The sequence below is a fragment of the Heteronotia binoei genome, chromosome 1 (assembly GCF_032191835.1).
Source record: "Heteronotia binoei isolate CCM8104 ecotype False Entrance Well chromosome 1, APGP_CSIRO_Hbin_v1, whole genome shotgun sequence".
NCBI lineage: Eukaryota > Metazoa > Chordata > Lepidosauria > Squamata > Gekkonidae > Heteronotia > Heteronotia binoei.
In genome coordinates this window covers 159271185-159287159 of record NC_083223.1, presented here as the reverse complement: position 1 = coordinate 159287159, position 15975 = coordinate 159271185, and the positions used below count along the sequence as shown (strand labels likewise).

The following is a 15975-nucleotide window of genomic DNA, read 5'->3' as shown; positions in this document are numbered from 1 at the left end:
TTTACTTCATTTTGGAACATTTATTCCATTTCTTTCTTACATAATGTAAGTACATTCATTCACTAAGGAAAGAACATGTAACCCATATATCATTAGCACCAGATATATCAGTATGAGCATAAAGTCACGTGGTTCAGGAAAAATATCCTGGAACAATGGAAATTCAACTTACAGCTGTGTGCACGCACAAATAAATATATATTACATTTAAATTGAAACATGAATATTTCAGGTCTGTCTAATCCTAGCACTAATTTACCTGAGAGGGAAGGCATGAAATTAAATGAAATAAGTAAAAATAAACTTTCTTTTTCCCCCTCCTTGCTTTCAGAAAGAAGCAGGGTTATACACCAAAAACAAAGAAAGAGCCAAATTTCCCCCTAAAATTATGGTATCCCAATACAGACATTCAACAGAGACTCAATAAAATCCTTTGTTATAGTATTCAAACCAGAGAAAGGATATATTGAAAATAATAGAACATGCTAATTAAATGAGGCAGTGTTCACATGGCTTGTCAAAGGTCTTTGGCTAAAATACTAATACCTTGCAAATATTGCTTACAGTATGTTTACAGACATAGACAATTAATGATCTATGTTATTTCAGACTACTATCTACGTTTCTCATACTTTTCTTCTGGGAAGGAACAATAAGTCCTACTAGAGTACAGAAAGCTCAGTTAGGTCACCATTTATATTATGATGCATTACATTTGGTTTCTTCCCTTCCCAAACGCAAGAGAACTGAAATACCCCACGCTAAAAAAGCTCCCCAGACTCACTTTTATGGTTTTAGTTGCATTGATAAAGTTAACAGCATACATATTATGTTCTTCCATTCCAGTACCAATAGTCAAAATGTTGGGATCGAAAATGATATCATTTGGATTAAAGCCCACTTTGTTCACTAGAAGGTGGTAAGCTCTGCGGCAGATCAAAATTTTTTCTTCTGTTTCTGTGGCCTAAAAATGAGTGAGGATAGAAAGTATACATGTTACAGACCAGGCCAAGCATCCTTTATTTTATTTAATCTAGATTTCAAACACTATTTAGCTATTTTTTTTCAAATTGGTTTCAGGCCTGGCTATGAGACGAAAATCAACTTGGTTGCCTAGTGGATGACTTGTGCTGGGAGACAGGGAGAGGGAGCATGACACTGTTGATTCTTCCGCACCGCAGGGAGGCTTTGGATACCACCAATCATGGTATCCTTCTGGACTGCCTTTTGGGGATGGTAATGGGAAAATATCTGACATGGATAGCCCTGGCTAACCTGATTCTGTCAAATCTTGGAAGCTAAGCATGGTCGGCTATGGTCAGTATTTGGATGGGAGACCACCAAGAAATACAGGCTCCCACAATAAAGTTCAAATATAGCAAATTTGTTGATGACTTTGCTTTTTTTCTTTATTCTAGCTTCATTCTAGCTTTATTCTAGCTGGTCGCCCTAGTAGATGACCTTCAACGGCATCTGGATCGGGGCGGCTCGGCGGTGCAGATGCTGTTAGACCTGTCGGTTGCGTTCGACACCGTCGACCATCGGCTACTGAAGGGCCGCCTCGCCGACGCGGGGATTCAGGGGTTGGCCTTACAGTGGCTTTCCTCTTTCCTGGAAGGTCGGGGACAAAGGGTCGCAGTTGGGGGGGAGCTATCCCGGAGGTGCACACTCGATTGTGGTGTGCCCCAAGGGGCGGTTCTCTCCCTGATGTTATTTAACATCTATATGCGGCCTCTTGCCCAGATTGCCCGAAGGTACGGGCTAGGGTGTCACCAGTACGCTGATGACACCCAGCTCTAGCTACTGATGGACGGCCAGCCGACCTGCGCCCCGGAAAACCTAGATCGGGCATTACGTGCCGTGGCTGAGTGGCTCAGACTGAGCGGGCTGAAGCTTAACCCTGCGAAGACAGAGGTCCTTTGCCTGGGTCGCCACGGCCCGGGAAGGGGAATCCCCCTACCAGCCTTTGACGGTGTGCCGCTGATAGCGGCGGACAGGGTCAGGAGCTTGGGGGTGCTATTGGAGCCTTCCCTAACGATGGAGGCTCAGATAGCAGCCGCTGCCAAGTCCGTGTTTTTTCACCTTAGGCGGGCAAGGCAGTTGGCCCCCTTCCTGGAGCGCAACGACCTAGCAACAGTGATCCATGCTACGGTCACCTCGAGGTTGGACTACTGTAATGCCCTCTACATGGGGCTGCCCCTGTCCCGAACTCGGAAATTACAGCTGGTGCAGAATGCCGCGGCCTGGCTGTTACTGGGTCTCCCAAAGTGGGGACACATTCAGCCGGGCCTTCGGACCCTGCACTGGCTTCCAGTGATGTACCGAGTCCGGTACAAGGTGCTGGTTATCACCTTTAAAGCCCTATATGGCTTGGGACCTGTCTACCTGAAGGACCGTCTTTCCCCGCATGTTCCCCAGAGAGTACTGAGGTCGGGAACACAAAATCTCCTTACTGTCCCTGGGCCGAAAGAAGCCCGCTTGAAATCCACCAGAGAAAGGACTTTCTCTGTTATGGCCCCTACATGGTGGGATCAGCTGCTGGAAGAGGTGAGGGCCCTGCGGGACCTTGTCCAGTTCCGCAGGGCCTGTAAGACGACCCTCTTCCGGCTAGCCTATACCTAGCTTGAGAACTTAACGTACTTGCCAGATCTCTTTTATATACACATGGATTATTTATTAATTTTAAGGTTTTATCTGTTTTAAATGTTTAACCCTTTACATGCCTAAATATTGTTTAATTTTTATGTTGGATTCATTATTGGAAGCCGCCCTGAGCCATTCGTGGGAAGGGCGGGATATAAATTCTAAATAAATAAATAAATAAATTAACTGTCATTGTGGTTGCCTTGTACCAACTTCAAGAACATCAATAAGCTCAATAACTGAGTAGATAATAAATGTCCCTATAACTGCTAAAGTCAAGAAAGTCAGATATTCCCAGTCAAATGCTCCCAATCTGCTTTGATCTGATACCTGCTCTGCTCATTTATTTTAGCAAATCCAGATTATGGGTTGGACTCTCCAGAAAGCCAATCAGTGGCACATAAATATATCGGTACTGACCTGACCCACTTCATCAAAGGCCATAACTACCACAGCTGCTCCATATTTTTTTATCTGTCTTGCTTTTGCCAGGAAGTCATCTTCGCCTTCTTTCATACTGATACTATTCACTATGCATTTGCCTTGACAACACTTCAGCCCAGCCTCTATCACTGAGAAATTTGATGAGTCGATACAGAGCGGCACCTGGTATCAGTGGGTGAAAAGTCTAGACATTATTAAAGCAAATCAACATTTTTCTTCAGTATTAACTGAATCATAAACAGAGTCAAAACAGTCCTGTTATTTGCTATCTGAGAACAAGCCAAAGAACGGCACACAGAAATGTTTGCATCCCATGTTTTAAAGATATAGTCATGCAAGTCAAGTTACATTTGCAAGCAAAGTGCTATAGGTGAATCCACTGGTCAAGTTCACTTGGATATATCCTATCACTACAGCGACAGGTATCTGTCAAACTTACTGTTATCATCTGGTCACTTAAAGGCATTTGGGCTCTCTTCAGGTCAGGCGTTGGCAATCCAAAACAAGGCATGCTTACCCCATATGGCTAAATACATGACAAGCTTACTCTCTTCAATTATTTTGTTCTCCAGCTACCAAGACACTAAACTCATTGTTACAAGGGCTGGATATGACATAAATGTCACTTTGTTGGACTGGGCCATGTGTGCCATAAAATGTAACATGAGGTGCCAGAAACATAAACTTTATAAAGAGGATTTCAGATGCCAAACGGCATTAGCAGACTTGATTGGATTAGATATGATATGTAGATGAGGAGTAGGCATGGAGATATCAGCACTGGTAATAAGACAGGAAACCTAGGTCTCAGTTTGGTACAGGAGGATTCAGTCCAGAAAGATGCAAAGAATAAATGGAAATAAGTCTGAAGAAGTGAGGAGCGACTCACAAAAAATATAACTTACCACAAATTTTAAGGTGCTACTAGATTTTTGCTCTTTTCTACTGTTATTAGAAACCATAGGGCTTTTTTGGTCAAAAAAGCTCAGCAGGAACTCATTTGCATATTAAGCCATGCCCCCTGACATCATCATTGTTTCACGTAGGGGTTTTATGTGAAAAAAGCCCAGCAGTTCATTTGCATATTAGGCCACACCCTCTGATGTCAAGCAGCCGGAACTGCATTCCTGTGTGTTCCTGCTCAAAAAAAGCCCTGAGAAACCATAACATTCAAAAACCAGTGGGGGGACATTTTAGCCTTCTAGAACATTCAATTTTTGACCTAAGAGTAGCAGTTCTCTTATAAAGGAATTTCAAAGCAAGATTAGAGAAACTACTGAACCGCAACTGATAGTGAAGCTCAAGACATTGCATCCTTCTGGCCTGGACTGAAATCTAGCTTTCTTCTCTCATTACCACTATCTGCTATTGCTATCTGGCTGGCATCTGAAATCACTTCACTCTCCAAGATATAAGGAGAGATGGACTCACATTCTAATCTAGCTGTATCTGAAGAAGTGAGCAGTGATCCATAAAAGCTCATGCCCTGCCACAAATTAAGTTCATTGTTAAGGTGCTGCTGGACTCTTGTTCCCTTCCACTAATAAAGAATGCAAGCTGGGCTGTTAAGTTTCTTCCCCACCCCCATTCGTAAAAATGGAAAAGGCAGGGGGGTCTCTCTCTCTCTCCGGCTTGCTCTCTCTGGTTCTTTCCCTCCCCTCTTCCTCTCTCTGAAAAAGAAAGTGTGCTTGCACACAAAACTTATACCAGGAATAAAACAGTTGGTCTCTCTCTCCAGCTTGCTCTCTATGGTTCTTTCCCTCCCCACTCCCTTCCCCACTCTCTTTCTGTCTCTCTGAAGAAGTGGGTTTGCACACAAAAAACTTATACCTGGAATAAAATGTTATTGGTTTGCAGCCATGGAATACCAATATTTTCTCTTTTTTTCATTGGCTCTTTCTCTCCCCATCACTCCCCAGCCAATTGAAGGAAGACTTTCTATAATAAAGTGGGTTCTTATGCAATGATGAGGCAAGGTGGTAGTGAACATAGCTCTTTTATTGAATACAGCATGGTATAGAGCTGCCTTAGAAGACTCTGAAACTGGGCCAACAGGGCCAACTATATATACACACAAAGTTCCCACGCTAGCATGGTATTGGATCATTCAAACCAGCAGGAGGCTCATGATTAGAGCAGGGCAGTAGGATTTGGATCCTACTGCCTATTATTCCAGAGTCCCCAGGCTCGGTCCTACAGGCTCCAATGAGCCAGGCAAGAACTCCATATCATAAATACAATTCTAGTCACATATACAATATCCCTTAAAGTTCGCAAGCCTAGCTGACATAGTCCCTGAGGTAGGCTGACTTGCGATGCTCCCGCATGGACCGCCTGAGCACCGGAGTGCATGGCAGGGTGGTTGCGGTGACAGTGAGCCGGGGAGCCAGCTCTGCATTGCTCTCAGCCGACAGTTCCCCAGTCTCTACAACTGTTGGCGCCGCCGGGAGGGCGGGGCCCTGTGTTTCCGACTCTGCCACGATGGTCGGGGAAGGCGTGGGAGCGGCCGGCGAGTCGTCAGGACTGTAGTCCTCAACCTCGTCAGGGACCTCGCGGGACTTCAACTGGTCTATGTGCTGCCTTAGAGTGCGGCCCCCTTCTGTCGTTACCTCATACATCACAGACCCCAACACCTGAACAACCCTTGCCAGAATCCAAGTGCCCCCCCCCGAAGTTCTTAGCCATAACCAGCTCCCCAGTACCTAACCCCCAGAGTGCCTGAACCACCTCTGGAACCTCCTGCAGGTGAAGAGCTCTGTCTGGATGTAACCTGTCTAATAGGATGGTTAACTGGTGGACCATGAGAAGTTCGGCTGAGCTGTGGCCCATGGCAGTGGAAGGGATAATGTGCTGGGATAATAAGAATTCTGCAAGGCGGGCCTCCCAGTCCCCGTAGATGATGCGGCGGAGCGATTCTTTAGTCGTCCACACTATCCTTTCGGTCTGGCCATTGGTGGCTGGGTGGTAGGGGGCTGATCTGATATGCCTAATGAGGTTTCGGGCGCAGAAGTCCAGGAACTCCCCCGAAGTGAAGGCTGTTTCGTTATCCGAAACCAGTGTGTCCAGGAGGCCATGCATAGCAAACACCCAGCAGAGGCCGCAGATGGCAGCCCAGGAGGAGATGGAAGCCACTGGGAGCACCTCCAGTCATTTTGAATGCGAGTCCACAATTAAAAAGAACACTTGTCCCTGGAAGGGCCCCCAAAGTCCAAGTGCAAGCGGGACCAGGGATTTTGAGTGGACTCCCAGTGATGCACTGGAGCCCGGGGAGGTGCTGGCCGTGTCTCTTGGCAGGGCTGTCATCTGGCGACCCAAAACTCGATCGCATTGTCAATCCCGGGCCACTATACATAACTGTGGGCGAGTGCCTTCAGACGCACGATCTCCGGGTGGGTTTTTTGCACCACTGTGAGGACCTGTTGTCTCAAAACCGAGGCACCACTATCCTGCTCCCCCATAACAAACACCTCTCACGGACAGATAGTTCGTCCCTGCGGGACGCAAACGCAGCAAACTCCGGACCCACTCAGCCAATACGCCATCCCCTCCACACCCAATTCAAAACTCGGGAGAGTATTTTGTCCTTAGCCAAGTAGCGTGCAATGTCCTTAGCATGAACTGGACGATCCGGAAGGGACTCTAAAAGCAGGATCTGGTGCACTGGGGCAGGATCCGGATTGTCCAATGGCAGCAGCAGGCGGCTGTGGGTGTACACGTAGCCCATGGCTTTCCCCGGCCAGTACTGAAGGCTGTACTGGCACCCAGCCAAGAAAATGGACCACCGCAGTACCCTGGGCAACAACATCTGGGCCATTTGTCAGTCAGGGGCAAAGAGGCCAAGTAAAGGCTTATGGTTTATTAGGATGGTGAAGGGCCAGCCGTACAGGTAATCGTGGAATTTTTTCACTCCCGCCACGATTGCCAGGCCCTCCTTATCTATTTGCGTGTAGTTGCGCTCCAGTTTCTGCAATGTCCTCGAGTAAGAGGCTACCAGGACCTCCCGGCCATCTGGTAGCACATGGGCCAGGACGGTGCCCACCCCGTAGGGGGAGTCGTCGCAGGCCAAGATAACGGGCAGCCGCTCATCAGAGTGCGCCAGCAAACTGTTAGAAGTTAAAAGGTCCTTAACTGCCTGGAAGGCAGCTGCTTGCCAGCAACCCCAAAATCATGGAGCCCGTTTGTCCAAGACCCTATGCAAGGGTTCTGCTACCGCTGCCTTGTGGGAAAGGAAGGCGTGGTAAAGCAGAGCAAGCTGAGGAATGCTTCAGCCTTCCTAGTGGGGACTGGTGCGTCACAAATGGCTGTGATTTTGTCCTTAGCCAGGTGGATTCCCCTCGCATCCACCGTGTATTCCAAAAAGTCTATTGCAGGGACCCCCAGCGGGCATTTTCCCCTCTTTACCTTGAGCCCTGCCTCGATCAGCACATTGTCAAAGAATGGCTGGACCCCGGGGATGCCTTTTAAGAGGGAATCATAGAATGGAGTTGGAAGGGACCTCCATGGTCAGCTAGTCCAACCCCCTGCACAATGCAGGAAACTCACAAACACCTCCCCCTACATTCAAAGGATCTTCATTGCTGTCAGATGGCCATCTAGCCTCTGTTTAAAAACCTCCGAGGAAGGAGAGCCCACCACCTCCCGAGAAAGCCTGTTCCACCGAGGAATCGCTCTAATGGTCAGGAAGTTCTTCCTAACGTTGAGCTGGAAACTCTTTTGATTTAATTTCAACCCATTGGTTCTGGTCCTACCTTCTGGGGCCACAGAAAACAATTCCACACCATCCTCTATATGACAGCCCTTTAAGTACTTGAAGACGGTGATCATATCACCTCTTAGCCACCTCCTCTCCAGGCTAAATATCCCCAGCTCCTTCAACCTTTCTTCATAGGACATGGTCTCCAGACCCCTCACCATCTTCGTCACCCTCCTCTGGACTCGTTCCAGCTTGTCTATATCCTTCTTAAATTGTGGTGCCCAAAACTGAACACAATACTCCAGGTGAGGTCTTACCAGAGCAGAGTAAAACGATACCATCACATCACGTGATCTGGACACTGTACCTCTGTTGATACAGTCCAAAATTGCATTTGCCTTTTTAGCCACCGCATCATACTGTTGACTCATGTTCAGCGTATGATCCACTAAGACCCCGAGATCCTTTTCGCACATACTACTGCTAAGACAAGTCTCCTCCACCCTATAACCATGTGTTGGACTTTTCCTACCTAAATGCAGAACTTTACATTTATCCCTGTTAAAATTCATTTTACTGATTTTAGCCCAGTTTTCCAGCCTGTTAAGGTCATCCTGTATCCTGTTTCTGTCTTCTACTGTATTTGCAACCCCTCCCAATTTAGTATCATCACAAATTTAATAAGCATTCCCTCTATTCCTTCATCCAAATCATTGATAAAGATGTTGAACAAAACAGGTCCCAGGACAGATCCTTGAGGGACTCCACTTGTCACTTCTCTCCAAGAGGATGAGGAACTATTCACAAGCACTCTTTGGGAGCGATCTGTCAACTAGTTACAGATCCACCTAATGGTAACAGGATCCAAACCACATTTTACCAACTTGTCAACAAGGATAGTATGTGCAACCTTATCAAAAGCCTTACTGAAATCCAGATAAATGATGTCTACAGCATTCCCCTGATCCAGCAAGGTAGTCACTTTCTCAAAAAAAAGAGATTGGGTTAGTCTGACATGACTTTTTCTTGAGAAACCCATGCTGGCTCTTAGTAATCACATCCATTCTTTCTAAATGTTCCAAGACCGACTGATGATTTGTTCTAAAACTTTTGCAGGTATAGACATCAAGCTGATGGGTCCTCTTTTTTTCTCTTCTTGAAGATGGGGACAACATTCGCCTGCGTCCAATCTTCCAGCACCTCTCCTGTTCTCCAAGAATTCTCAAAAATAATAGCCAGAGGCTCAGAAATTAAATCTGCAAGCTCTTTCAGAACCCTTGGATGCAATTCATCAGGCCCTGAGGACTTAGTTTCATTTAAAGAAACTAGGTGTTTATGTACTACTCCTATGCTGATCCTAGGTTGGAACTTCATACCCTCTTTATATGTTCTGTTTTTACCATGTTGAGCACCATTTCCCTCAGAAGAGAAGACTGAGGAAAAGTAGAGATTGGGCAGTTCCGCTCTCTCTTCATTACCTGTTAAAATTTCACTTTCTTGCCCTCGCAATGGGCCTACCATGCTCTTTTTCTTACTCTGAACATAAGAACCCTTTTTTGTTGTTTTTAGCATCTTTGGCCAACCTAAGCTCATACTGAGCTTTACCTTTCCTAACTTTTTCTCTACAAGCACACTGGTGATTTGTTTATATTCATCCTTCTTCCAATTCCTAAAGAAATCTTTTTTATTTCTCAAGCCTTTAGAGAGCTGTTTATGGGAGCCAACTTGGCTTCTTTAGGCTTTTTCCACTAATGGGTGTCCATTAAGTTCTGAAAGATCCCTGGGGCCACGCTGACCCTGAACTGGAGGCGTTTTACCCGGAAACCGGCTCAATGGGTGACTATGGTTTGGGCCTCAGCTGTAGCGGCGTCCACCAGCAACTGCTGGCACGCTTCAGCCAGATCCAGCTTCCAAAAAATTTTGCCGCCTGCTATGGATGCTAACACATGGTTGACTACCGGGACTGGGTAGGAGTGGTTCTGCAACGCCTTGCTGATTGTACATTTGTAGTCTGTGCAAATGTGGACACTCCCATTTGGCTTCACCAGGGTGACAATTGGGGTCTCTCAATGTGCGTTAGCCAGCGGCTCCAGGACCCCCTTGCCATGAGGTGGTCTAGTTCCTCCTTGATTCTCGGCTTTAATGCAAAGAGTACCCATTGGACCTTCAGCCATATGGGCTGCACACTGGGGTTGATCTGTAGCTATATGGGAGAACTCGTGTATGTACAATTCTAGTCACATATACAACACTTTCTTTCTCTTCTCTGCAAAGCAGGAAATAGGACAGACTGGGGAAAAGAAGCTGCAATGCAAGAAACAGAAAGCTGGAGGCAGCAGGCCAGTTGCTTGGCAGGCCAGACTGGAGCTCTGTGGGGGATAGATACGGCCCACGGGCAGTGTCTTTGGCACCACTGCTCTAAACCAATACCCCAAATTTACAGGAGGGACCACCTCCTTAGTGTTACCAATATTTGAATTTGAGGAATCCTATATATTGAATAGGGGTGTGTGTGTCTGTTTGTCCTAATACAGAGCTCAAGTGAGGTAGACTACATGCAGTAGCATTAACAACACACAAGCCAAGTTTTACAGAGGGCACCCTTGGTAGTCAGGTCATTCCCACTGTGATGTCAGCAACTCAAGGCCTCTACCAGCTTGCCAGTATTGATTTTCAGGTAAGTAGGCTTAGAAACAGTGCAGCCCACATCCTCTATAAGCCATAGGTGGCTAAATTGGCCACAGTTGGTCAAACGTACTTAATGTAAGAGTCACATAGAATAAACATCAGCTGTTTGAGAGCCGCAAGACATGAATATCAGATGCTTGAGAGCTGCAAGACGGGAGGGAGGGAGGGAGGAAGCAAATGGATGGGGAAGGGAGGGGGAAGGGAGTGGTAGAAAGAAAGCAACTTTAACTTTAAATGCATTCTTCAAGCAGCCAGCTGGCTTGGCAAAATGAATTAAAGAGAGAAATGCCTTCTTCAATCCAGCCAACGGAGTGGTGGGGGCTTTGAGAGCCACACAATGTGTGAAAGAGCCACATGTGACTCCCAAGCCACAATTTGGCCACCCCTGCACTATAAAAACATCCTCTCCCCACTTGCCCACATTTCTATTTGGGCAAACTATGCCAAAGTGCTATCATGGCTTGTCAGAGGGAGTGGTACTTCATTCCACATCCCTCTCCAGTTCATTTCTGCTGACATTCAGGTAAACTGACTGTGTCGTAACAACATGGAGGCTCCTCCAAGGGACTAGTGCTTGCACCCCCTTCCAGGCTGAACCTGGAGCAGCTACTATACTCACTTACCCCTAACCAAGTTACTGGCTACATGAATCTCTGAGACCAGATGTGACACCTCAAGACATACCATGAGACAAGCATGTAGTCCAGTACATTTTAAAATGACAAGGCACCATCTTATTAACAGCAGGCATGAATTCCATATATACAGGCAATACAAGTAAAGATTTCTTTTTCAATAGCTTATTTTAGAATGTTCTTTGCAGACTATGACATCACCCATAATACACTTCCTATACCTTCCTAATAACTGTATTTGTCATGAACTGACAGTTTTGAAGGACACTAAAAGTACAGCCGTGGAAACAACATTTAGCAAAGCACATTCCTGACAATTTATAGCAGGTCTGTGCCAGCTCAACAGAGGGGGGAAAAGATGCTTCAGACTGAATGTAATAAGATAACAGTTTTCTCCCTGGAAGACAATTCCATTTTTCACTTCTCACATATTCTGCATGTGCTGCCAGTGGTCAGACACTCCATGAGGGCTCAAAGCTGCTGGAAAGCTACCACCCTCTGGCCTAAAAAACCTACTGCCAACCTCAGTATATTTAAGTGAATTTTGATATGAGAGAGGGGGAGGGGGGTCCAATTTGTATAGAATGCTGCTCCTCACCAAACCTGTAGCTCAGGAGTGTAAAACATGCAGCCCGGGGCCAAATCAGGCCCCTGGAGAGCTATCAGGCCCCCAAGCAACTGGCTCTTATCTACTTCTTTCTCCTTCTCTCTTGCTTCCTTCTGCATCACAGCTTGCTTTGCCAGGCTTGCTCGAATGCACAGGAGCTACACAGCGAAGCCTGAACTTTCTCTATTGGGTGAGGCTCCTTCCTTGGGGAGGAAGTGGGGGGGAGGAATGGCTTGCTCTGCCAGGCTCTCTCAATAGCACAGCAGATCTACTGAGCCAAGCCTCTCTTCCTTCCACTGGCTGAGGCTCCTCCCCCTCCTGGTCCCCTGGGGAAGGAAGGAAAAAGCCAGAGCTTCCTTTGCCCAGTCCCCTGGATCCCATGGGAGAGATACATATAAAACACCTTTGTGACGGTAATGAACAGGTTAACAAGAAAACTAAGGACGCATAGAGCCTGCGTCAGATGACCTGAGGGTGGGGGCCAGAGTGCTCAGAACTCTCAGAGGTATTTGACAGCTAACGGCTGAGGGCAGTTAGTGTCAGACAGAGTCTGAGGGAGACTGCTGAAGAGAGCAGTTGGTCTGAGAAGCAGCTGAGACAGGAGCTGAGGAGAGTCTTCGAGAGAAGCAAAGCTCTCTGTTCACTCTATTAAAACAGCCAAGGGGCTGTGTGTGACTAAAGGAGAGTCACAGTAAAAGACCTGAGAGGTCACAGACACAGAGACACTTCTCTTAAGAGCTAAAGAGGTGGTTGAGGGGAAAATGTGGGTCTAGAAGTCTGAAGGGCTGGGAGAAGAGACACCAGTCAACTTAAGGGATTTGGCACATTACACCCAAGAGGCCAACCCAGAATAGTGTTGGAGAGTGAAAGCTGTATGATCTGTGAAACCTGAGAGACCTAAGTAAACTAGATATTATAAAGCCTGAACTACGAAGAAACTGTTAACTGCTTGAGATACAATATAGCCCATGAATATATTTCCCATTCTCCAGTTGAAGACGGTGTGTGTACGTTAATAAATTTCTGTGGTTTACTTTAAAGTTCTCTGGTGCCAGTATATTGAGAAAACTATCAAAGCTGCTGTGGTCCCCTACAAACTGAGTTTATATCGATCTGAAAACAAAACAAAAACCCCGTAGAGACTAGTAGTGAGAAATCCATATTACACCCACCCCTTGAGTTTCATAGTCGTGAGGTAAAATTCAAAAGGAAGAACTGAGGCGGAAGAGGGGCCGGGGTAGCCATAAGCCGCATATAGAAGCGATCCAGTGAGACCAGGAGGCGCGCTGTTATAACCTTAAAGACCAACGTAAGCTAAGGTAAGAAGGATTCCTTTAAGCAATGGAAAGCTAGTCCAAGTGAGGTTAATAAAAGGGAATACAGGCTCAAATGCAGGGAATACAAATCAAATGAAATACTGTGATCAGAGAGGCAAAAAGGGACTATGAGGAGCATATTGCAAAAACCATAAAGACCAACAATAAACATTTCTTCAAATATATTAGAAGCAGGAAACCAGCCAGGGAGGCAGTGGGGCCCTTGGATGACCAAGGGGTCAAAGGATTATTGAAGGAGGATAGGGAAATGGCTGAGAAGCTGAATGCATTTTTGCCTCCGTCTTCTCTGTGGAAGATGAGAAGTGTTTGCCCACTCCAGAACTGCTAATTTTGAAGGGGTGTTGAAGGACCTGAGTCAGATTGAGGTGATGAGAGAGGAGGTCCTACAACTGCTAGACAAATTAAAAACTAATAAGTTACCAGGCCTATATGGCATACATCCAAGAGTTCTGAAAGAACTCAAAGGTGAACTTGTGGATCTCCTGACAAAAATATGTAGCCTTTCATTGAAATTGGTCTCCCTTCCTGAGGACCGGAAGGTAGCAAATGTCACCCCCATCTTTAAAAAGGGTTCCAGAGGAGATCCGGGAAATTACAGGCCAGTCAGTCTAACTTCAATACTGGGAAAGTTGGTAGAAACCATTATCAAAGAGAGAATGAGTAGGCACATTGATGAACACAAGTTATAGAGGAAGACTCAGAATGGGTTCTGTAAGGGAAGATTTAATCTCACTAACCTGTTAAGAGTTCTTTGAGGGATGAACAAACATGTGGACAAAGGGGACCCAATGGATGTTGTTTACCTTGACTTCCAGAAAGCTTTTGATAAAGTTCCTCATCAAAAGCTTCTTAGTAAGCTTGAGAGTCATGGAGTAAAAGGCCAAGTTTTCTTGTGGATCAAAAACTGGCTAATTAATATGAAGCAGAGAGTATAAATGGGCAATTTTCGCAGTGGAAGATGGTAAGCAGTAGGGTGACGCAGGGCTCAGTACTGGGTCCCATGCTCTTTAACTTGTTCATTAATGATTTGGAGTTGGGAGTAAGCACTGAAGTGGCTAAGTTTGCAGATGACACTAAATTGTTCAGGGTGATGAAAACCAGAGTGGATTGTGAGGCACTCAAAGGGATCTGTGGAGGCTGGGTGAATGGGCGTCAACGTGACAGATGAGGTTCAGTGTGGCCAAGTGTAAAGTAATGCACATTGGGGCCAAAAATCCTAGCTATAAATATAAGTTGATGGGGTGTGAACTGGCAGAGACTGGCCAAGAGAGACATCTAGGGGTCATGGTAGATAACTCACTGAAAATGTCAAGACAGTGTGCAATTGCAATAAAAAAGGCAAACGCTATGCTGGGAATCATTAGGAAGGGAATTGAAAACAAATCAGCCAGTATCATAATGCTCCTGTGTAAATCGATGGTGCAGCCTCACTTGGAGTACTGTGTACAATTCTGGTCACCGCACCTCAAAAAAGATATTATAGCATTGGAAAAAGTGCAGGAAAGGGCAACTAGAATGATTAAAGGGGTTGGAACACTTTCCTATGAAAAAAGGTTAAAACGCTTGAGGCTCTTTAGCTTGGAAAAACGTCGACTGAGGGGTGACATGATAGAGGTTTACAAGATTATGCATGGGATAGAGAAGGTAGAGAAAGTACTTTTCTCCCTTTCTCACAATACAAGAACTTGTGGGCATTCAATGAAATTGCTGAGCAGTCGGGTTAGAACTGATAAAAGGAGGTACTTCTTCACCCAAAGGGTGATTAACATGTGGAATTCACTGCCACAGATGGTGGCGGCTATAAGCTTAGACAGCTTCAAGAGAGGAATGGATAAGCAAATGGAGCAGATGTGGCTATTAGCCACAGCTTATTGTTGGAACTCTCTGTCTGGGGCAGTGATGCTCTGTATTCTTTTGCTTGGGGGGGCACAGTGGAAGAGCTTTTAGCCCTACTGGTGGACCTCTTGATGACATGGGTTTTTTGGCCACTGTGTGACACAGAGTGTTGCATTGGATGGGCCATTGGCCTGATCCAACATGGCTTCTCTTATGTTCTTATGTTTTAAACATGTTTCATTTTAAGTTTTTTTTAAAAAAAATTGTGTTTGTCTGTGTCCTTTAGTTTAAATTACACACAAGGTCCGGCCCGACAAGGTCTCATATATGTCAGATCCGGCCCTCATAACAAATGAGTTCAACATCCCTGCTGTAGCTGTTTTGTTATAGAAGATACATATATCTCCCACCACAAATCCCTGCACTTCTGGTGTTTTTTAAAAAGCATTCAAACAGCAATTTGCTGTTCCTGTCTGAATGGAATCTATCCTTCAGGGAAGCATTTCCACAGACTTAAAACACCAGTAGATAAGGAGGCTGTATGACTTTCTAAGGTTTGTGATTGGATCTCATCATTTATCCAACAAATGTCCACAAATGTCATAACAGAACATGCACACATCTGTTGAGACACAGCTGGTCACACTTCTGAGGCTGCAGGGTACCGCATGAAGCAGTAAAGAATGAATCTAGAATGATCAAACACTATAGTGGGACACAAAAATGAACAAGTGTAGCATACAATACCACTGCGAACCATCTGAAAATTTATCTCCATGGTCCTGGCCATAGCATCATAACTTTGAACAGGTAATTTTGTTTTGCTTACTTTTAGTGTTTTTAGTAGGACTTTTCAGGGAAATTTGCTGTTTGACTGTGAATGTGCTTGTATAATCTTTTGTGCCTTTGAAAAACTTCCAAACATCTCTGTTACAGTAATACTCAAGCAATTTAAAATGTCTACTTCTTTGTAGACTCTGATATCTTTTTAGAGATTATAGCACAGGAATCCTTTTTTCAGGTTCATCTGACTTAAAGTCTAAAGACTGACTACAGCAATAAAACCAACTTAACAAGACCTCACGACTTCTG

General features: G+C 45.5%; 1 protein-coding gene across 1 annotated transcript in view; it reads right to left on the bottom strand.

The window, feature by feature from the left end:
* Positions 1-15975, bottom strand: part of MTR (5-methyltetrahydrofolate-homocysteine methyltransferase) — a 100086-nt gene that overhangs the window by 45113 nt on the left and 38998 nt on the right. Inside the window, exons 15-16 of the mRNA XM_060243312.1 lie at positions 3064-3249; positions 785-964 (exon numbers count right to left, since the gene is read on the bottom strand). Of these exons, the coding sequence (XP_060099295.1) occupies positions 785-964; positions 3064-3249 (366 nt within the window). The remainder of the gene's footprint in view (positions 1-784; positions 965-3063; positions 3250-15975) is intronic.